Here is a 24,961-nt window from a genome sequence, read left to right as displayed (position 1 = left end):
AAGTATTGGAGCTTTAGCATCAGTGCTTCCAATGAATATTCAAGGTTGATTTCCTTTTGGATTGACTGGTTTGATCACCTTACTGTCCAAGGAAATCTCAAGAGTCTTCTCCAACACCGCAATTCAAAAGCAGAAATTCTTTGGGCCAAGCCTTCTTTATGGTCCAACTCTTATATCTGTACATGCCCACTGGAAAAACCATAGCTCTGACTATTCAGACCTTTGTCGGCCAAGTGATGTTTCTGCTTTTTAATATTCTAAGTTTGTCATAGCTTTTCTTCCAAGGAGCAAGTGTCTTTTAATTTCATGGCTGCAATCACCATCCACAGTGATTTTGGAGCCTGAGAAGGTAAAATCTGCCACTGTTGCCACTTTATCACCATCTATTTGCTATGAAGTGATGGGACCGGATGTCATGACCTTAGTTTGTTGAACGTTGAGTTTTAAAGCCAGTTTTTTGACTCTTCTCTTTCAACTTCATCAAGAGGCTTTTTAGTTCCTCTTTGCTTGCTGCCATTAGGGTGGTAGTATCTGCATATCTGAGGTTGTTTTCTGTCCCAGCAACCTTGATTCCAGCTTATGATTCATCCAGCCTGGCATTTCACATGATGAACTGTGCATATAAGTTAAATAAGTGTGATGATATATTGCCTTGATGTACTCCTTTCCCAACTTTGAACTAGTCCGTTGTTTCTTGATTCTGATTTGCTTCTTGACCTGCATACAGGTTTCTTAGGAGACAGGTAAAGTGGTCTGGTATTCCCATCTCTTAAGAATTTTCCAGTTTGTTGTGATCCACACAGTCAAAAGGTTTAGCATAGTCAATGAAGCTGAAGTAGATGTTTTTTTCTGGAATTCTCTTGCTTTTTCTATGATCCAACAGATGTTGGCAATTTGATCTCTGGTTCCTCTCACTTTTGTAAATCCAGCTTGTACATCTGGAAGTTCTTGGTTCATATACTGCTGAAGCCTAGCTTGAAGAATTTTGACCATTAATTTGCTAGCATGTGAAACGAGTACAACTGTATGGTAATTTGAACTTTCTTTGCCATTGCCTTTCTTTGGGATTGGAATGAAAACTAACCTTTTCCAGTCCTGTGGCCACTGCTGAGTTTTCCAAATAACAGTATCATCTTTTAGGATTTGAAATAGCTCAGCTGGAATTCCATCACCTCTACTAGGTTGGTTTGTAGTGCTTTTTTTTAAGGCCCACTTGACTTCACGCTGCAGGATATCTGGCTCTAGGTGAGTGACCACACTATCATCTGGGTCACTAAGACTTTTTTTTTTTTTTTTTTGTACAGTTCTTGTGTATTCTTGCCACCTCTTCTTAATCTCTTCTGCTTTTGTTAGGTCCTTGCCATTTCTGTCCTTTATTGTATCTTTGTATGAAATATTCGCTTGGTATCTCTAGTTTTCTTGAAGTGGTCTCTAGTCTTTCCCAGTCTATTATTTTCCTCTGTTTTCTTGCATTGTTCATTTAAGAAGGCTTTCTCTCTCCATGCTATTCTCTGGAACTCTGCATTCAGTTGAGTATATGTTTCCCTTTCTTGTTTGCCTTTCACTTCTCTTTTCTAAGCTATTTGTAATGAAGGAAGATAATCAGACACAGTTATGTACCACATGGTAACTTGATTCGACAATAAAGGAATAAGACTGATAGATGATGAATGTGAGGGAGAGTACAAAATTGAAATGGGCAGGATCATCTGGCCCCCACCTTCCAGTGCTGCTCCGCTCTTCATCCCACCTTGTTCCCCACCTCATTGGCCCTGCCATTCTTGGCATTCCTTATGAGTGATGGCATCTCATCACGGTAGACCACAGAGATAATAAACTTCAAAACTATCACACGCAGAAAAGTGCTGGAACACAAGACAATAGCTGTCTTAAACCGTTAAGGAAACAGTGAAAAGACCTTACCAATCAGTATGCTTCCCTCATAGTTTACTTGGGAAAGAATCTGCTTGCAGTGCAGGAGACCTGGGTTTGATCCCTGGGTCTGGAAGATCCCCTAGAGAAGGAAATGGCAACCCACTCCCATATTCTTGCCTGGAGTATCCCATGGACAGAGGCATCTGGCAGGCTACAGTCCTTGGGGTCGTAAGAGTCAGACACAACTTAGTGACTACACCACCACCACCACCACCAATCAGTAATGAGAAGTCTGAAAATGATCTGAAGGACTTCGAGTCACCCAAATGTAGAAAGATTGTGGGTAAAGTACTTAAGATACTGATTCCAAAATTCACTGTTAAAGCTATAAATGGATCAAGATATGTTTTGAGTTGTTCTTGTAGCCTGAAAAAAGTAAACTGAAGCCAGGAACAAAAGCTGCCTTGGATATGAATACACATTTGCCAAGATTCACATGTTTCATAAGGACACAGGTAATACTTTTTTTTTTCTGAGACTGGGCTGTTATCAGAACAGATTATCAAATTGACAGAGGTGAAAGAACTACCTCCTACAAACCTGGAGTTATTCCAGTGTAATGGTAGTATGGCTAAAAGGCTGTTGTACGAACAGCCAGTTACAGGGAAAACACTAATAGCAAGAGCCATTAGCCAGCTGGACTACAATTTCCTAAATGTATCTAGCTCTGCTATAGACAAGTACGTTGGTGAAAGTGCTCATTTGATCAGAGAACTGTTTCAGTATGCCAGAGATTATCAGCCATGCATCATTTTTATGAATAAAAAAGATGTCATTGTGAGTATTAGCTTTCTGAAAGTACTTAACCTGATAGGTTCAGAGGACTTTAATGGAGTTACTCAAATGGATAGATATGATACTCTGCATAGAGTTAAAATGATCATGGCTACAAACAAGCACAGTGAATCCTGTTTTGCTGTCTCCAGGTAAATTAAATATATATATATATATTTATAAGCAATATTAGATATACTGAAAATCTATGAAGGTACCATGATAAAATAGGTTATTTAGAAGTACTTGTGAAGCTTTCAGAGAGCTTTAACAGAGCGGACCTGAGAAATGTTTGCACTGATGCAGGTATGTTTACAATTCATGCCGATATGAGTTTGTAGTGTAGAAAGACCTTATGAAAACAATCAGAAGTGGCTAATTTTAAGAAGCTGAGCTTACATTGGACTACATGGTTTTGACAGCTACATGACACTGGTTTAACATAAAAATCAGTTGAAAATGTATGCAATAGCAAGAATCTCATTAAAATTGTATGAATTAAAAAAATTGAAAATAAAGTAATAAAAATGTATAGCTTATAACACAGAAGTTAAAGTAATAAAAATGTATAGTTTATAACAGATATAGAAATTAAATATATAAACACATATAGCAGAAAAGACAGGAGGGGTAAATAGAAGTATTGTGTTGACAAGGTCTTAAACTGCATGTGAAGTGATAAAATATTTGAAGGAATCTGTAATAAATAAAGATGTATATTGTATCAAATTTTAAGAAATAGCAAAGTAACCAACAAGATAAAATGAAATTTTAAAAGATTTCAACCCAACAGAATGCAAGGTGAAAAAGGAACAGAAATCACATAGGATAATAACAGAAGTATTGGTTTAAATCCAAACCATATGGATAATTAAATCCATACCATATTGATAATTACATTAATCAATGATCTAAACTTCCAAATAAAAGGCATATGTTGTCAAACTCAATGAAAAAGCAAGAACTACACGCTGTTTACAAGAAACCAATTTAAATATATAAAGATGAAAAAGGTTAAGAATAAAAAGGTAAAAAATAATATATGATGGAAACACTAATCATAAGAAAGCTGAAGTTGCTATATTAGTATCAGGAATATTACCAGTGATAAAGGGAGACATAATAATGGAACTATTAATTCAGTAGACAGATAAAACATGCACGTAGTAATTTTTAAATACATGAAGTATAAATAAATGAGCTCAAAGAACAAATAGACAAGTGTAAAATTATAGATTTTTCAGTACTTTTCTCTAATTGACAGAAAAAACAGCAAGATCAGTAAAGATATAGACCCCTGAGAACAACACAATCAACCACCCTCAACTAACTGACATTTATAAACTACTCCACAAATAGCAGCATATACATATAGCAGAATATACATTCTTACCAAGTGTGCAGAAATGGGGCAATTATTAACCAACACAGATGCAAACAAAACAAAGTAGGGGCCAAATAAATGAACTCCAGACAAAACATATGGATAATTTCTGCTCATGATCTTGACATCAGGAACATTGAACAAGATGCTAGAATTAAAATCTTGACCCAGCTCTACCCCTAACTAGCAAGTAACTTAACATGAAGGAGCCTTAAGAGGCTGCATAATATTAAGGTACCTCAGCTTTCATTCATTTTTTTCCTACTTCAGGATTGCTCTAAGGAGTCCATAAGGAAAATATGAGTGTTCTATCTAAATTAACAAAATCATTAATACAGTTACAGATATTAACAGGCACTAAGCTAAGAAGCTAATTAAATATACCCTAGCATAAAAATTATTAAAGTGTATAGGTAAGTATATAGCTAGGCAGATAACATACTTGGTAAATCTCATAATTTTCTAATTGACACTTTGGATATATATATATTAGGAAGCTAATAAAACTCCCATTTTTATTCTTAAACTACAAGTACAGACCTATACTTCTTCAAACTAGTTCAAGTGTATCACTGTGTATCACTGTATTTTGGCTTACAAGGCAACTCTCAATGGAGCAGTTTCATCAAACACCCAGCCAACTTACTCTATCACTCAACCATGATATGATATAATCTATCATTTTGTATCAAAACAAGTGACTATACTTAAAAAAATTAAAGTGAATGCTGTACCCTGGAACTGGTTTAAAAAAATTGTATCTATTAATGCACTGTAAATGAATATAACAGATACATGTGGAAAAGGGCTTTGGTTCTAAAAAATAACAGAGCCAAATAGGAACTTAAAATTTTAATTGAAAAGAACATTACAGTGCATATTTGGGAGAGAAACTAGAAAAATATTTCAAATGATACTTACCCCCTAATTAATGGCAGAAAATAGGAATTTCACTTTGGATTCTTTGTATAAGCTTTGCTCTAATTTGTAGCATTAAAAGGTTTTCCCAAGTGGACATAAAGTGGAAAAACATAACCAAAAACTTAGTGCTATAATACCTAATATTGAGTTAAGATATGCAAGCACATAAATAGAATTTCTACAGTATTCATACTGTGAATGTTAACAGTGACTGTCAACCTTTAACCTACTTCAGAATGACTCAGAAGGCCTGTAAAAATGCAGACCAAAGAGCCCCATACCCAGAGTTCTAATTCAGTAGGTCTGGGAGAGGACCTTAGAACTGCATTTCTAACACGTTCGCAGGTGATGCCGACACTGCACTCTATTCTGACCAAGCCTGAATAAGACTTCACATTGTATCAGTACCTTCAAAGCAAAGACAGGGGATCTTGGAGAGAGATTACAACCTCAAGAAAGTCACTGAACTATGTCCTCAACAGAAACTGCGAAAAGACTTACCAGTTACCATACAAAGAATTAAAACTGTACCTACTAAAAATGTGTAAGAGCTACTAGGGGTAGTTGGTTAGCTATTTTAAGTCAGTAGGACAGATGTATTGGCATACTAGAGTGAGCCTAATAGTAATGGGCACCAGTCAGTATATCATACACATGGAATGCAGAACATTCCATGATCCATTTAAATGCTACTTAAGAGAGTTTCAAAACCATAAATAAGAATAAGCAGGCAATCCTAAGATGTCTGCATAGATCATGCTACCTCCAGTAATATCTTCAAATATAAAAATATACGAAAAATAGAATACCAAAGAAAATACTAAGTCGTATTACCACCACAAAGTATTATTGTTGCTGCTGCTGCTGCTAAGTCTCTTCAGTCGTGTCCGACTGTGCAACCCCATAGACGGCAGCCCGCCAGGTTCCCCTGTCCCTGAGATTCTCCAGGCAAGAACACTGGAGTGGGTTGCCATTTCCTTCTCCAATGCATGAAAGTGAAAAGTGAAAGTGAAGTCGCTCAGTCATGTCTGACTCTTAGCGACCCCATGGACTGCAGCCCACCAGGGTCCTCCATCCATGGGATTTTCCAGGCAAGAGTACTGGAGTGGGTTGCCATTGCCTTCTCCGCAAAGTATTGTTAAGTGCTTACAAATACATCCAGATGTTGTTCACAGCAGAGAAACTACAAGGACAATCACCAAAAAAATAAGTAAAATATATTAAGCTTTTTATTAAGTTAGTGTAAGTCTCATGATGGTTAGTATATCTCAGTCACAACTGCTGATGCTTCCTTAAGTTTTCATAATCAATATATGGAAGGCATGCAATAATAAGTTCTTCTTTTGTACATCCCTTCTGACAACATTTTTCTGAGTATCCTCTGCGTTTTCTTTGGGGATGATTCCCCCAAAACAAATTGCTTAAGGTTTTGATTTTGTTTGTATTTTTCTTCTGAAATTCTATAATCTCATGAATATATGGACTGATATCTTGTGATGAGGAAGATTCCTCCTGTCTTGTCTTAAAAGGCAAGTTGGCCTTTGTATACTGATACTCAGGCAGTGACTGCACCTTCATATTGTTTCTTGCTTCTTCCTCAGAGGCAGAAGTAGGGACTGTTGAGAGACAAGAAATAAATCCTTTATTAAAATCTTCCTTTAGCTGAAAATTTAATCATAATGCTGTAACACTAAAGCCAGCTAATTCTGAAACACAAGTAATCACATTTTAACTAGTAAAATGGTTAATTCAAAAGCAATGTATATTTTAAACTAAAACAGTTGTAATGTTTTCCTATAAAAAGGCCTAAAAACCTTTGCACACTTTTATTCAGAAAACTTTTTTTTTAGCTATAATTCATATGCCATAAAGTTAAGCATTTTAAAGTATACAATTAGTACATTCACAAGGTTGCACAAACATCACCACTACCTAATTCCAGAACATTTCTATCATCCCCAAAAGAAACCTCCCCCCATTAGAAGTCACTCCCATTTTCCTCTTCTTTCAGCCCCTGGTACCTACTAATCTATTTTATATTTCTATTAATCTGCCTAAAACATAACCATATACGGTCATTTGTGTCTGTTTTTTTTTCACTGAGCGTATTTTCGAGGTTCAGTCATGTTGCTGCATGTCTGCCAGTACTTTATTCTTTTTATGGCTGAATAATTTTCCATTGTATGGATATATCACATTTTATTTGCCTGTTTATCAGTTGATGACTAGGTGGGTTCTTTCTACTTTTTGACTATTAAGAATGACACTGCTCAGAACATCCACACACATGTTTTTGTGTGAACACATTTTCAGTTCTCTTAGGTATATACCGAGGAGTAGAACTGCTGGACCGTATGGTAAATTTGTTTACCTTTTTTTAGGAACCACCAGTTCTCCACAGTGGCTACACCATTTTACAATCCCACCACTGATACACTAGGCTTCCCATTGCTATACATCTTGACCAACATTTTATATTTTCCATTTTTTGATGATAGCCACCCTAACAGATGTGAAGTGGAATCCCATTATCGTTTTGATTTGTAATGACCTTGCAACTAATGATGTTGAGCATTTTTCATGTCCTTATTGTATATCCTCCTTGTAGAAATGTATATTCAAATTTTTGCCCATTTGTAATTGAGTTACTTGATTTTATGCATATTTTATAACTAAGTGGTTAGTAGAAGCCATTCTGTTGAAATATAAAGAAATGGAGAAGTGTGATATGCTCAGTGAATTGTTAATGTTACACTGCTCTTACTCAATATTACTTATAAGAAATTAAAATAACACCAGAAGGTAATTAATTGGAGGCTTGTTGAATTTCCATCATTGCCCTTGCCCATCTACAGTTCCTTTTGAAGGATATCTTGCCTCTAGCCACTGCTGTTGAGTCAGCCCTTAGGCAGTCATGTTCTGAACCATGTGACTCCATCCTACATCCACAGCTGAAAGACAGGAGGTTGGCACCTGACCCCAAAGAAACAGACAGGAGGTTGGCAACTGACCCCAAAGAAACCATCTACCACAGTGGCCAGCAATCCATGCCCTGTGAAAAATAAGTTTGCTCAATAAGATTTCCTCTTGTTGAAACTGGGTTTCCCTGGTGGTTCAGGTGGTAAAGTGTCTGCCTGCAATGCAGGAGACCTGAGTTCTATCCCTGGGTTGTGAAGATCCCCTGTAGAAGGAAATGGCAACCCACTCCAGTACTCTTGCCTGGAAAATCTCATGGATGGAGGAGCATGGTGGGCTACAGTCTTGATCGCAAAGAGTCAGACGTGACTGAGCAACTTCACTTCACTTGTTGAAATTAGAACTAAGAAGTAATGAGAACAAGATGAGTTAGAAACAAAACTGAAAGGATACTATGAAGCTTATCATGAAAGCTAAAGTTATTAGAAAAGATTCAGAGAAAGATGACTTTTAGGCATTGACACGATTCCTTAGGCTTTCCAGAGCCTTTCTAGGTCCATTTACAGATCCTCTTTCTATAATAACTATCCTCAGTTGTTTTTTTTTTTTTTTGAGGATATTTAAGAGAACTTCTGCCTCTTGAAGTTAAGAGTCCTATTAGAATATAACAACTTTGATTTAAAAAATGCTTACAATGAAATGTGGAATAGTAAACCTTTAGCATAAATATTAATCTCTTCTAAAGTAGCAAAAGAATAATGTCATCTAAGATGGATAAATACATGATCAATAAAGTATGTCACAATGAACAGAGTACATTGAAGGGGAAAAGTGAATTAGGCTGTCTAGGCAGGGCCTTCCCTGGTATACAGGAGACCCATGTTCCATCCCTGGGTCAGGAAGGTCCCCTGGAGAAGGGAACAGCTACCCACTCCAGGATTCTTGCCTGGAGAATTCCACAGACAAAGGAGCCTGGTGGGCTACACTCCATGGGTTCACAAAGAGTCAGACACAACTGAGTGACTTGCAGCTCTTTTTTTTTTTTTTTTTTTTTTAGGCAGATTGAAGAAAGGGCTTCCTAGATGATATGTGCCCCATCTATCACAAAAAGGGAAGAAAAGGCAGACAATAAGAAGGAACCTTTTTCATGAATGTCAAATTGAGAAAGGGACTTAAATGGAAACAAGCTGTATTCATGAGGAAATTAGGAAGATTAAAAATGAGTGTTCAAATCAGTGAATTTGAAAAAGAGCAACAGAGATAACCCAAATAAGTAAGGAAAGAAATAAGTGAAATATAGAAACAAAATATAAAGGTTTAGAAAACCAAACATTGATTCTTTTAAAGGATTAATAAACCCAAACTTTAGCCAGACTAATCAAGAAAAAAAAAAGAAAATGAACAAAATACACTAGGGAAAAAAGGACTACATACAGATACAATGGAGGTTCATACAACTCAACATCAAAAAACAACAACAATAAAAATAACAACCCAACTAAAAAGAGTGCAATTAACAACAACACAATAATAGTGGGAGACTTTAATACCCCACTCACACCTATGGACAGATCAGCTAAACAGAAAATTAACAAAGAAACGCGCACTTTAAATGATACATTAGACCAGTTAGACCTAATTGATATCTATAGGACATTTCACCCCAAAACAATGAATTTCACCTTTTTCTCAAGTGCTCATGGAACCTTCTCCAGGATAGATCACATCCTGGGCCATAAATATAACCTTGATAAATTCAAAAAAATCGAAATCATTCCAAGCATCTTTTCTGACCATAATGCACTAAGATTAGATCTCAATTACAGGAGGAAAACTATTAAAAATTCCAACATATGGAGGCTGAACAACACGCTTCTGAATAACCAACAAATCACAGAAGAAATCAAAAAAGAAATCAAAATATGCATAGAAACTAATGAAAATGAAAACACAACAACCCAAAACCTGTGGGACACTATAAAAGCAGTGCTAAGAGGAAAGTTCATAGCAATACAGGCATACCTCAAGAAACAAGAAAAAAGTCAAATAAATAACCTAACTCTACACCTAAAGCAACTAGAAAAGGAAGAATTGGAGAACCCCAGAATTAGCAGAAGGAAAGAAATCTTAAAAATTAGGGCAGAAATAAATGCAAAAGAAACAAAAGAGACCATAGCAAAAATCAACAAAGCCAAAAGCTGATTCTTTGAAAGGATAAATAAAATTGACAGACCATTAGCCAGACTCATCAAGAAGCAAAGAGAGAAAAATCAAATCAATAAAATTAGAAATGAAAATGGAGAGATCACAACAGACAACACAGAAATACAAAGGATCATAAGAGACTACTATCAGCAATTATATGCCAATAAAATGGACAACCTGGAAGAAATGGACAAATTCTTAGAAAAGTACAATTTTCCAAAACTGAACCAGGAAGAAATAGATAATCTTAACAGACCCATCACAAGCATGGAAATTGAAACTGTAATCAGAAATCTTCCAGCAAACAAAAGCCCAGGTCCAGACGGCTTCACAGCTGAATTCTACCAAAAATTTCGAGAAGAGTTAACACCTATCCTACTCAAACTCTTCCAGAAAATTGCAGAGGAAGGGAAACTTCCAAACTCATTCTATGAGGCCACCATCACCCTAATACCAAAACCTGACAAACATACTACAAAAAAAAGAAAACTACAGGCCAATATCACTGATGAACATAGATGCAAAAATCCTCAACAAAATTCTAGTAATCAGAATCCAACAACACATTAAAAGGATCGTACACCATGACCAAGTGGGCTTTATCCCAGGGATGCAAGGATTCTTCAATATCCACAAATCAATCAATGTAATTCACCACATTAACAAATTGAAAAATAAAAGCCATATGATTATCTCAATAGATGCAGAAAAGGCCTTTGACAAAATTCAACATCCATTTATGATAAAAACTCTCCAGAAAGCAGGAATAGAAGGAACATACCTCAACATAATAAAAGCTATATATGACAAACCCACAGCAAACATTATCCTCAATGGTGAAAAATTGAAAGCATTTCTCCTAAAGTCAGGAACAAGACAAGGGTGCCCACTTTCACCACTACTATTCAACATAGTTCTGGAAGTTTTAGCCACAGCAATCAGAGCAGAAAAAGAAATAAAAGGAATCCAAATTGGAAAAGAAGAAGTAAAACTCTCACTGTTTGCAGATGACATGCTCCTCTACATAGAAAACCCTAAAGACTCTACCAGAAAATTACTAGAGCTAATTAATGAATATAGTAAAGTTGCAGGATATAAAATCAACACACAGAAATCCCTTGCATTCCTATACACTAATAATGAGAAAGTAGAAAAAGAAATTAAGGAAACAATTCCATTCACCATTGCAACAAAAAGAATAAAATACTTAGGAATATATCTACCTAAAGAAACTAAAGACCTATATATAGAAAACTATAAAACACTGATGAAAGAAATCAAAGAGGACACTAATAGATGGAGAAATATACCATGCTCATGGATCGGAAGAATCAATAGAGTGAAAATGAGTATACTACCCAAAGCAATTTACAAATTCAATGCAATCCCTATCAAGCTTCCAGCGATATTTTTCACAGAACTAGAACAAATAATTTCAAGATTTGTATGGAAATACAAAAAACCTCGAATAGCCAAAGCAATCTTGAGAAAGAAGAATGGAACTGGAGGAATCAACTTGCCTGACTTCAGGCTCTACTACAAAGCCACAGTCATCAAGACAGTATGGTATTGGCACAAAGACAGAAATATAGATCAATGGAACAAAATAGAAAGCCCAGAGATAAATCCACACACATATGGACACCTTATCTTTGACAAAGGAGGCAAGAATATACAATGGAGTAAAGACAATCTCTTTAACAAGTGGTGCTGGGAAAACTGGTCAACCACTTGTAAAAGAATGAAACTAGATCACTTTCTAACACCGCACACAAAGATAAACTCAAAATGGATTAAAGATCTAAATGTAAGACCAGAAACTATAAAACTCCTAGAGGAGAACATAGGCAAAACACTCTCCGACATAAACCAAAACAGGATCCTCTATGATCCACCTCCCAGAATTCTGGAAATAAAAGCAAAAATAAACAAATGGGACCTAATTAAAATTAAAAGCTTCTGCACAACAAAGGAAAATATAAGCAAAGTGAAAAGACAGCCTTCCGAATGGGAGAAAATAATAGCAAATGAAGCAACTGACAAACAACTAATCTCAAAAATATACAAGCAACTCCTGCAGCTCAATTCCAGAAAAATAAACGACCCAATCAAAAAATGGGCCAAAGAACTAAATAGACATTTCTCCAAAGAAGACATACGGATGGCTAACAAACACATGAAAAGATGCTCAATATCACTCATTATTAGAGAAATGCAAATCAAAACCACAATGAGGTACCACTTCACACCAGTCAGAATGTCTACGATCCAAAAATCTGCAAGCAATAAATGCTGGAGAGGGTGTGGAGAGAAGGGAACCCTCCTACACTGTTGGTGGGAATGCAAACTAGTACAGCCACTATGGAGAACAGTGTAGAGATTCCTTAAAAAATTGCAAATAGAACTGCCTTATGACCCAGCAATCCCACTGCTGGGCATACACACGGAGGAAATCAGAATTGAAAGAGACACATGTACCCCAATGTTCATTGCAACACTGTTTATAATAGCCAGGACATGGAAACAACCTAGATATCCATCAGCAGATGAATGGATAAGAAAGTTTTGGTACATATACACAATGGAGTATTACTCAGCTATTAAAAAGAATACATTTGAATCAGTCCTGATGAGATGGATGAAACTGGAGCCGATTATACAGAGTGAAGTAAGCCAGAAAGAAAAACACCAATACAGTATACTAACACATATATATGGAATTTAGAAAGACGGCAATGATAACCCTGTATGCAGGATGGCAAAAAAGACACAGATGTGTATAGTGGACTTTTGGACTCAGTGGGAGAGGGAGAGGGTGAGATGATTTGGGAGAATGGCATTGAAACATGTATAATATCATGTAAGAATCAAATTGCCAGTCTATGTCCAATGCAGGATATGGCACGCTTGGGGCTGGTACGTGGGGATGACCCAGAGAGATGTTGCGGGGAGGGGGGTGGGAGGGGGGTTCATGTTTGGGAACGCATGTACACCCATGGTGGATTCATGTCAATGTATGGCAAAACCAATACAGAATTGTAAAGTAAAATAAAAAAATAAATAAAAATTAAAAAATAATAAAAAATAATAAAAAGAGTGCAGAAGAAATGAACATTTTTTTTCCAGAGAGGAAATGCAGATGGTCAACATCATTAATCATCAAGGAAATGCAAATCAAAACCACTGTGAGATATCACCTCATGCTTATCAGAATGGAAGAAAAAATTTTGCTTGAAGAAATTTATGAGTCAGGTATACAGATAATTTTTTGAGCCATAAGACTGGATCAGATCACAAAGAGAGTAAGTATAAATTGAAAAGAGGGGAAAGGAGCAGTGACCCCCACAAGAGACTGAGCCAGAACTGCCTGTGTGGGTTTGAAGGTCTCCTGCAGAGGCGTGGGTCAGCAATGGCCGGCTGCAGGGATGGGCACTGGCAGCAGCAGTCCTGGGAGGCACAGTGTGTGACCTAGGTCCTCCTGGAGGAGGTCACCATTAGCCCTATCATAGAGCCGCCAGGTGGGTGACCCACAAACTGGAGAACAACTATACCAAAGAAGTTCTCACACTGATGCCAAGGTTCTAGGCCCCACATCAGACTTCCCAACCTGGGGATCTGGCAAAGGGACTGAGAATCCTAGCAAATCTGACTTTTAAGGTCTGTGGGATTTGATTATAGAACTTCCACCAAACTGGGGAAACAAAGACTCTTGGAGGGCACAAAAAAGCCTTGTGTGCACCAGGACCCAGGAGAAAGGAGCAGTGACCCCACAAGAGACATAAGCAGGACTTGCCTGTGAAGGTTTGGGAGTCTCTGGTGGAGACATGGGTCGACAGTAGCCTGCTGCAGGGCCAGGGGCCACTGGCAGCAGTAGTCCTGGGAGGCACAGCATGCTCATAATTTCTATTGTAGCAGGTCGCCATTAGTTCTACTATAAAGCCTGCAGACTCCAGGACTGGGAGCTTCAGGCCAAACTACAGGGAGGCAGCATAGCCCCACCAATCAGCAGAAAATTGGACTAAAGTTTTACTGAGGATGGCCCTGCCCACCAGAGCAAGACCCAGTTTTCCCCACAGCAGTCCCTCCCATCAGAAAGCTTGCACAAGCCTCTTAAGACTCATCCATGAGAGGGCAGACAGATGAAACAAGAACTTCAGTCCCACAGCCACCAGAATGAAAACCACAATCACAGAAAACTAACCAAAATGATCAAATGGATCACAGCCTTGTCTAACTCAATGAAACTATGAGCCATGCTGTGCAGGGCCATCCAAGATGGACAGGTCAAGGTGGAGAGTTCTGACAAAAATGTAGTCCACTGGAGAAGGGAATGGGAAACCAGTATTCTTGCATTGAGAACCCCATGAACAGTATGAAAAGGCAAAAAGATATTAAACTGAAGGATGAATCCCCCAAGTGTCCAATATGCTACTGGAGAAGAGGGGAGAAATAACTCCAGAAAGAATGAAAAGGCTGAGCCAAAATGGAAACAACACCCAGTTGTGGATGTGTATGGTGGTGAAAGTAAAGTCTGATACTGTAAAGAACAATATTGCATAGAAACCTGGGATGTTAGGTCCATGAATCAAGGTAAAGTGGACGTGGTCAAACAGGAAATGGCAAGAGTGAACATCGACATTTTGGGAATAAGTGAGCTAAAATGGACTGGAATGCACACATTTAATTCAGATAACTATTACATCTACTACTGTGGGCAAGAATCCCTCAGAAGAAATGGAGCCCTCATAGTGAACAAGAGAGTCTGAAATGCAGTACTTGGGTGCAATCACAAAAACAACAAAATGATCTCAGTTGGTTTCCAAGGCAAACCACTCAACATCCCAGTAATCCAAGTCTATGCCCCAACCAATTGCTGAAGAAGCTGAGGTCAACCAGTTCTATGAAAACCTACAAGACCTTCTAGAATTCACACCTAAAAAGATGTCCTTTCATTATAGGAGACTGGGATGCAAAAGTAGGAAGTCAAGAGATACCTGGATTAACAGGCAAGTTTGGCCTTGGGAGTACAAAATGAAGTAGGGCAAAGGCTAACAGAGTTTTGCCAAGAGAATGCACTGGCCATTGCAAACATCCTCTTCCAACAACATAAAAGAGGACTCTACACATGGATATCACCAGATGGTCAGTACCGAAATTGGACTGATTATATTCTTTGCAGCTGAAGATGGAGAAGCACTACACAGTTAGCAAAAACAAGACCTAGAGCTGACTGTGGCTCAGATCATGAGCTGAATTGCAAAATTCAGACTTAAATTGAAGGAAGGAAAACCACTAGGCAATTCAGGTACAACCTAAATCAATCTCTTATTACTATACAGTAGAAGTGACAAATAGATTCAAGGGATTAGATCTGATAGACAGCATGCCTGAAGAACTATGGATAGAGTTCATAACATTGTACAGGCCAAAACCATCCCCAAGAAAAAGAAATGCAAGAAGGCAAAGTGGTTGTCTGAGAAAGCCTTACAAATAGCTGGGAAAAGATGAGAAGCGAAAGGTAAAAGAGAAAGGGAAAGATATACCCAAATGAATGCAGAGTTCCGAGGAATAGCAGGGAGAGATAAGAAAGCCTTCTTAGTGAACAATGCAAAGAAATAGAGGAAAACAGAAGAATGAGAAAGACTAGAGATCTCTTGAAGAAAATCAGAGATATCAAGGGAACATTTCATGTAAAGATGGGAATAAAGGACAGAAATGGTATGGACCTAACAGAAGCAGGTGAGATTAAGAGATGGCAAGAAAACAAAGAACTATAAAAAAGGTCTTAATGACCTGGATAACCATGATGGTGTGATCACTCATCTGGAGCCAGACATTCTGGAGTGTGAACTCAAGTGGGCCTCAGGAAACATTACTACTAACAAAGTTAGTGGAGGTGATGGAATTCCAGCTGAGCTATTTCAAGTCTAAAAGATGATGCCGTTAAAGTGCCTCACTCAATATGCCAGCAAATTTGGAAAACTCAGCAGTGGTCACAGGACTGAAAAGGTCAGTTTTTATTCCAATCCAAAAAAAAGGCAATGCCAAGGAATGCTCAAACTACTGCACAACTATACTCATTTCACATGCTAGCAAGTTAATGCTCAAAATCCTTCAAGTTAGGTTTCAGCAGTACATGAACTGAGAACTTCAAGATGTACAAGCTGGATTTACAAAAGTGAGGGGAACCAGAGATCAAATTGCCAACATACACTGGATCACAGAAAAAGCAAGAGAATTCCAGAATAACATCTACTTCTGCCTCACTGACTATGCTAAAGCCTTTGACTGTGTGGATCACAACCAACTGTGGAAAATTCTTAAAGAGATGGGAATAACAGACCACCTTACCTGTCTCCTGAAAATCCTATATGCAGGTCAAGAAACAACAGTTAGAACTGGACATGGAACAACATACTGGTCCAAAATTGAGAAAGGAGTATGTCAAGGCTATATACCGTCAGCTTTCTTATTTAACTTGTATGTGGAGTACATCATGTGAAATGCCAGGCTGGATGAATCACAAGCTGGAACCAAGACTGCTGGGAGAAATATCAATAACCTCAGATATGCAGATCATACCACCCTAGTGACAGAAAGCAAAGAGGAACTAGAGTCTTTTGATGCAGGTGAAAGACGAGAGTGAAAAAGTTGGCTAAAACAGTGTAGTAATAACACAAAGCCAAACAAAAAGACCAGTTAAGTAAGAATCTCAGACAAACTTAATAAACAATAAAAGTGACTCTACAATCAGTGGAAAAAAATGACTGTTCAGTGATGATATTCAGAAAAATACTTCCTCATGTACAGAAAAGTAAGACTTTGAGAAAATTAAGATAGTATTTCTAGCCAGAACAGAACTAAAAATGGGCCCCAGAAGAATTAAGGACCTAATGAGAAAAGTAAAACTATAAAATAAATAGAGAAACAACAAAGGACCTCCAAAACATTCAAAAGGATGAACAATAAGGTGAAACAGTTATTGTCTAATGGCATAAAAATTAAGACTTTCTATCTAAAAACACCAGTAGATAGATGACAGAACAGGAGGACATATTTGCAATATTTAAAACCTATAACTATTACTGTATCTAGATTTTGAATGAGTCTTACAAATTAACTGGAAGATGACAACTTTGACAAAAGTGGGCAAAATATAGAAATAAAATTTCTGAAAAATAGGAAGTTTTTTTTTTTTAAAAAGGAACCCAAAAGGCTAATATGCATATGATGAGGTACTCAAATCCAGAACAAGTTAAGACAAAAATGAGATTTTATTTCATGTCTATCACACTGGAAAATGTTAAAAAATATATAATTTTAATTCTTGGCATGGATATAAGAACATAGGAATTCTCATGTACTAGTAAAAAACAAGAACAGATGGATGAAGACCAGGAATAAGGGACTCCAGCCTATTAACTGGAATAGGGGTATGGATTATGAAATACTGGTAATGAAACTTCAATAATTTCACCTAGCACTAAGAGTTAGGCAGCACTTTACTCTGAATTTAGAAATGACATTAGTTTCACGCTGCCACACTCTGAAATAGGTTGTGGCAACAAGGTCCATACATTCAGGATTCATTAACAAGAAGTGCAAAATCTCAAATTCAACTTATGTCTGAGTAGCTCGGAAGAAGGCATTTTTGAATATCAGTGTACCAAACTGTCATTTCCTGTGTCAGACTCAAATAAATTATTAGATTAAAATTATTGATAACTGATTTGACCTAACATAGAAATATATTCTGCTTATATAAGCTAAATAAAAATTAATCAACTTTTCAGCAACATTCACATGCAAAAGAAATGACATAATTATATATTCTATTTTGGAATTCTCTTTTGGAAATACATGCCTCTCTTCAACTTCTATTAATAAATTAGTCACTGGAAATTAATAGATTACATTCTATCTTTCCTTACAGATTAAGAATTCTTTAAAATCGAATACAAATTCATATTGATAACCTAAATTCATTTTCTTCTTCCATATATTTAAAAAAAACCATGGTTTCATTGCCACATATTTCCTCTTTTACAAACTGTCCTTTATATAGTTCCCATACTAACATGTTTAATGTGTATGACAATCCTGAAATATGATCAGATATATTTCCATTTCATACAAATCTTGTTTCACTGCAGATCACTCCTCACTGAATTAATGACATTTACTCTTTCGGGGTATTGTGAATAACACCTGAAATAAAGGAGTGATTAACCAGCTACAAGTTTTAAAGTTGATTTAAAAATATTTTATTTATTTGGCTGTGCCAGGTCTTAGTTGTGGCATGTGAGGTCTAGTTCCCTGACCAGGGTTTGAACCCAGGCCCCCTGCAGTGGGAGCATGGAGTCTTAGCCACTGGGTCACCAGGGATTTATTGTTGCTTGGTCAAGAAAAAGGATTCCAAACTCATTCTCAATCATAAATTCAAGCTTGGATGTCTGAAGGTAAAATTTTGAATTAAAATTACCTATAACTATAATAAGTGAACCGTGAACTCCCTGATGTTCAAGCTGGTTTTAGAAAAGGCAGAGGAACCAGAGATCAAATTGCCAACATCTGCTGGATCATGAAAAAAGCAAGAGAGTTCCAGAAAAACCTCTATTTCTGCTTTATTGACTATGCCAAAGCCTTTGACTGTGTGGATCACAATAAACTGTGGAAAATTCTGAAAGAGATGGGAATACCTGACCACCTAACCTGCCTCTTGAGAACTCTGTATGCAGGTCAGGAAGCAACAGTTAGAACTGGACATGGAACAACAGACTGGTTCCAAATAGGAAAAGGAGTATGTCAAGGCTGTATATTGTCACCCTGCTTATTTAACTTATATGCAGAGTACATCATGAGAAACGCTGGACTGGAAGAAACACAAGCTGGAATCAAGATTGCCAGGAGAAATATCAATAACCTCAGATATCCAGATGACACCACACTTATGGCAGAAAGTGAAGAGGAGCTAAAAAGCCTCTTGATAAAAGTGAAAGAGAAGAGCGAAAAAGTTGGCTTAAAGCTCAACATTCAGAAAACGAAGATCATGGCATCTGGTCCCATCACTTCATGAAAAATAGATGAGGAAACAGTAGAAACAGTGTCAGACTTTATTTTGGGGGGGCTCCAAAATCACTGCAGATGGTGACTGCAGCCATGAAATTAAAAGACGCTTACTCCTTGGAAGAAAAGTTATGACCAACCTAGATAGTATATTCAAAAGCAGAGACATTACTTTGCCGACAAAGGTCCGTCTAGTCAAGGCTATGGTTTTTCCTGTGGTCATGTATGGATGTGAGAGTTGGACTGTGAAGAAGGCTGAGTGCTGAAGAATTGATGCTTTTGAACTGTGGTGTTTGAGAAGACTCTTGAGAGTTCCTTGGACTGCAAGGAGATCCAACCAGTCCATTCTAAAGGAGATCAGCCCTGGGATTTCTTTGGAAGGAATGATGCTAAAGCTGAAGCTCCAGTACTTTGGCCACCTCATGCAAAGAGTTGACTCATTGGAAAAGACTCTGATGCTGGGAGGGATTGGGGGCAGGAGGAGAAGGGGACGACCGAGGATGAGATGGCTGGATGGCATCACGGACTCGATGGACGTGAGTCTGAGTGAACTCCGGGAGATGGTGATGGACAGGGAGGCCTGGCATGCTGCGATTCATGGGGTTGCAAAGAGTCGGACACGACTGAGCGGCTGAACTGAAATGAACTGAACTGAACTGAACTGAATACCTATCGTATAGGTAATGAGAGCACAGCATTTGATGTGAGAGGAACGCCCACCAGACATGAAGTAAAAAGGGGAAGTCCACCTTGCACTTGTGAGAGAAAAGAATAATGAAGAAATAGAAAACTGAACTAGTCCCTTGTTACCTAAAAAGCATTATCCAACTAACAGGATCAGCATTACCCAGGAGCTTATAAAAAGTAAACTCAGGCTCCACCCCAGACCTACTGAATCAGAATCTGTATATTAACAGCATTCCTGAGGTGATTCATATACACATTAAAGTGTGAATATCACCTAAACTGAAGTACAACTGAGAGTTTGGTGAGAGATAATTCCTTAATTACAACAACAGGATAAAATGAATTTATATGTAGGTGGTTTTGATGATAGAAAATGATCAAGATTCAGTCTGATGCTTTCTATTGTTTCTGTCTTTACGTGATACTCTACATAGAAACCCTAAAGACTCCACACAAAAACTACTAGAACTGATAAATTCAGCAACGTAGCAGGTTACAATATTAATATATAGAAATCTGTTGCATTCTTTACACTAACAATGAACTATCAGAAAGTTTTTTAAAATTCCCTTTTAAAATCACATTTATTTAACTTCTTCTAGTATAGCCACTATGGAGAACAGTGTGGAGATTCCTTTAAAAATTGCAAATAGAATTGCCTTATGACCCAGCAATCCCACTGCTGGGCATACACACCAAGGAAACCAGAAGAAAAAGAGACACATGTACCCCAATGTTCATCGCAGCACTGTTTATAATAGCCAGGACATGGAAACAACCTAGACGTCCATCAGCAGATGAATGGATAAGAAAGCTATGGTACATATACACAATGGAGTATTACTCAGCTATTAAAAAGAACACATTTGAATCAGTTCTAATGAGATGGATGAAACTGGAGCCAATTATACAGAGTGAAGTAAGCCAGAAAGAAAAACACCAATACAGTATACTAACACATATATATGGAATTTAGAAAGATGGTAATGATGACCCTGTATGCAAGACAGCAAAAGAGACACAGATGTGTAGAGCAGACTTTTGGACTCTGAGGGAGAGGGAGAGGGTGGGATGATTTGGGAGAATGGCATTGAAACATGTATACTATCATGTAAGAAACGAATCGCCAGTCTATGGTTGCAGGATGCTTGGGGCTGGTGCACGGAGATGATCCGGAGGGATGATATGGGGTGGGAGGTGGGAGGGGGGTTCATGTTTGGGAGCTCATGTACACCCGTGGCAGATTCATGTCAATGTATGCCAAAAACCAATACAGTATTGTAAAGTAAAATAAAGTAAAAATAAAAATTAAAAAAAAATAAATAAGCACCATACTTTAAAAAATAAAATAAAATAAAATCACATTTAAAAATACCTAGGAATAGACCTAACCAAGAAGGTGAAAGACCTATAACCTCAGAATTATAAAACATTAATAAAGGAAACTGAAGATGATTCAAAGCAATAAGAAGATAGCCTATGCTCTTGGGTTTGAAGAAATCTACAGATTTAATGCAATTCCTACCAAATGACCCATGACACTTTTCACAAAACTAGACAAATAGTCCTCAAATTTATATGGAATCACAAAAGACCCAGAATAGACAAAGCAATCCTAAAGAAAAAGAACAAAGCTGAAGGCATAACCCTTCCAGACATCAGACAATACTACAATGCTATAGCTATCAAAAAAGTGTGGTATTGACACAAAAAACAGACTTAGGGATCAACAGAACAGAATAGAGAGACCAGAAATAAACCCAACACCAATGGTCAATTGATCTTCAACAGGGGAGACAAGAATATACAGCAGGGAAAAGATAGTCTCTTCAGGAAGTGGTGTTGGCAGACTGGATAGCCCCATGTAAATCAATGAAGGTAGAACACTCCCTTACACTATACACAAAAATAAACTAAAAATGGCTTAAAGACTTAAATATAAGACATAACACCATAAAACTAGTACAGAGAATAGGCAAAATACTCTGACATAAATCATACCAATGGTTTCTTAGGTCAGTTTCCCAAAGCAATAGAAATAACACCAAAAATAAGCAAAGGACCTCTAATTGAACTTATAAGCTTTTGCAGAGCAAAGGAAACCATAAACAAAATGAAAAGACAACCTACAGAATGGGAGAAAATAGTTTCAAATAATGCAACCAACAAGGACTTAATTTTCAAATTACACAAACAGCTCATATAGCTCAATTAAAAAAATAATCAAAAATTGGGCAGAACTAAATAAGTATTTCTCCAAAGAAGATACACAGATGGCCAATGGGCATATGAAAATGTGCTCAACATCACTAATAGAGAAATGGAAATCAAAACTACAATGAGCTATTGCCTCACAGAATGTCAATCATCAAAAAGTCTACAAATAATAAATGCTGGAGAGGGTGTGAAGAAAAGGGAATCTTCTTATGCTGTTGGTAGGAATGTAAGTTGCTGCAACCACTATGAAGAACAGTATGGAGGGTCCTTAAAAAATTAAAAATAGAGTTACCATATGTTCCAACAATCCAACTCCTGGGTATATATCTGGAAAAAAAATCTAATTTGAAAATATACCTGCACTGCAATGTTCATAGCAGCATTACTTACATGCAAGCAACTTAAGCGTCCATTGAGAGACAAATGGGTAAAGAAGATGTGGTATATATATATATATATATATGCAATGGAATATTACTCATCCATAAAAAAGAATGAAATGATGTCATTTGCAGCAACATGGATGGACTCAGTCACTTTGCTGTACATCTGAAACTAACACAATGTTGTAAATCAACTTATACTTCAATAAAAAAGTTTTTATTCCCTAAGCATCAATTTATAGGTTTTATTCATTCATTAAAAAAGAATATCAGAATATAGCTAATATTGTATAACTTTAAATGTAATATAATCTATAAATTTTGAATTACCAGTTGTACAGCAGAGAGTAATATTGTAAACCAACTATACTTCAAAACAATAAAAAAGAATAAGTCCTCATAAAGTGCTAGGCAATGTTTTAGTTTTTTTTACTCATCTATATTAGGGTCTCTCTTTTGACATAATAGTCTACTCCTTCCTTTAATTTCAGAATCTTGACTTTCACAAAATTTGCCCAAATCAGAATAACTGAATTATTGTAAAAGGCAGTGACTTAAACTATACTCTCTAGACAACTGTTTACAAATAAAGTGCACTTTCTTTTAAAACAGCAAACGTATTGGGACTAAAATGCATTAGTCACAAAATGTAAAAACAGAAGAATGGATCTAAAACAAAAAATGTTCTTCCTAAAGACTGCTTAAAAGCATTTTGTATAAATTCAATATACATTAAGCATATACTCTATGCTTGGCCCTCTGCTGGGCATTTCATATAAAACATACATTCCTGTGTGTGTGTGTGCCAAGCAGCTTCAGTCGTTATCTGACTCTTCGCAACCCCATGGACTGTAGCCCACTAGGCTCCTCTGTCCATGGAATTCTCCAGGCAAGAATATTGGAGTGGGTTGCCATGCCCTTCTCCAGGGGATCTTCCCCACTCAGGGACTGAACCTGCGGCTCCTGCATGGCAGGAGATTCTTTACTGTTCGAGCCACAAGTTCCCAGGGAAGATGATACCTATATTAGTCTTTAAAGGACAAAATAGAGTTTGCCAGGTGACAAGGGCACTGCAAGAAGGGAAAGTTGGGAAACTCCAGCAGTCTTATACAAGTTTGTAGACTTTACATGTGTGCATTTCTTTCCTCGAAGTTAAATTAAAAAAAAAAAAAAAAGCTTCACAGAGTTTGTGTATGTATGCTGCTGCTGCTGCTGCTAAGTCGCTTCAGTCGTGTCCGACTCTGTGCGACCCCATAGATGGCCTCCCACCAGGCTCCCCCGTCCCTGGGATTCTCCAGGCAAGAACACTGCAGTGGGTTGCCATTTTCTTCTCCAATGCATGAAACTGCAAAGTGAAAGTCAAGTCACTCAGTCGTGTCTGACTCTTAGCGACCTCATGGACTGCAGCCTACCAGGCTCCTCTGTCCATGGGATTTTCCAGGCAAGAGTACTGGAGCGGGGTGCCATTATCAGGCACAAATTCCACTTCCTGAAGTTCAAAGGCTGGCAGAGCGAATTCGAGAATAAGAAATGTACAAAGATGAACAAATGTGCATTTGGTTTAAATTTTCACCTGGGTCTGTCGCTCTCCTCCAGACCGGAAAAGTGGTTTGGGAGCTTTCTGACCGGTCAGGAATGAAGCTTTCAACCTTTTCTGAGGCCTGGGAAAGCAGCTGTGTGAAAGGCTTTTCCTTCTCAACGTGGCTCCAGCTAACATCGCCACAGAGTTTTACTATCTCATGCAGTAGATGCCGGCCGCACAATTTCCTGGCTCTGCTAATGTCGTTCAGCTCACGGGAGACTCGAACCAGCAGAAGCCCGAGACACAGATAGAGGAACCGCGGCATCCCTGGGCCCCTAAGCCAGGTATGCCGCGCGCTCTAACCGCCTTCCCGCACGACTGCGCAAGTGCACATGGAGACCTTCGGTTCTTCGTGTGCGGTCCTCGCGAGAACTTCAAGTCGAGGTGCGCACCTTCTGATCTTCTTCTCCAGACCTCGCGAGAACGTCGAGTCGCGATGAGGGCCGCTGTGCAGGCGCTGCCCAAGCTTCCCGAATTTCGCAGGGCCCTCAGGACGCCTCAGGTGGCAAGCTGTTGGTTCTGAAAATGGTTCATTTTTCTTTCCACCCTCACTAGGAAGATTTATCAAATGAAATATGGGGCCGTAGCTAACGGATAAAGCCTCCCTCTAGTGAAATGCATTTCCCGCCTCTTTTGCCTTCTTGCTAATGGGATGTCGCCTCTTTCAAGAAACCTTTCCTTTTCTTCATGGTATTTATCTCGGTAGGTTTGCTCACATTTATTTGTGCAGTTGTTTGATAACTTCTTCCCCTAGTTTGCAGGTTTCATGAAGGCAGTGGTTGTGACATTGCTTCTAACTGTACCTCAGGGCCTGACGAATTGTTGGCTGTCAGATATATTAAAACTTGTGTGCATGTTTTAAAGGCAGATGCCAAGCTTCCTGAGGAAATT

At 37.8% G+C, this 24,961-nt stretch overlaps 1 protein-coding gene and 1 pseudogene across 1 annotated transcript; one reads left to right on the top strand and one right to left on the bottom strand.

Moving 5' to 3' along the window:
- The first annotated feature begins 2,133 nt into the window (after positions 1-2,133).
- On the top strand, positions 2,134-3,209 carry LOC120861904 (annotated as a pseudogene).
- Positions 3,210-6,229: 3,020 nt separating this feature from the next.
- On the bottom strand, positions 6,230-24,335 carry INSL6 (insulin like 6). The gene is made up of 2 exons (XM_040242442.1): positions 24,062-24,335; positions 6,230-6,630 (listed from the first exon to the last, which is right to left on the bottom strand). The coding sequence occupies exons 1-2, from the start codon at positions 24,333-24,335 to the stop codon at positions 6,287-6,289; spliced, it is 618 nt and encodes a 205-aa protein (XP_040098376.1). The 3' UTR covers positions 6,230-6,286.
- Between the last annotated feature and the right edge of the window lie 626 nt (positions 24,336-24,961).

Source organism: Oryx dammah, unplaced genomic scaffold (genome assembly GCF_014754425.2).
Source record: "Oryx dammah isolate SB20612 unplaced genomic scaffold, SCBI_Odam_1.1 HiC_scaffold_1, whole genome shotgun sequence".
NCBI lineage: Eukaryota > Metazoa > Chordata > Mammalia > Artiodactyla > Bovidae > Oryx > Oryx dammah.
This window is presented reverse-complemented; position numbering and strand designations above follow the sequence as displayed.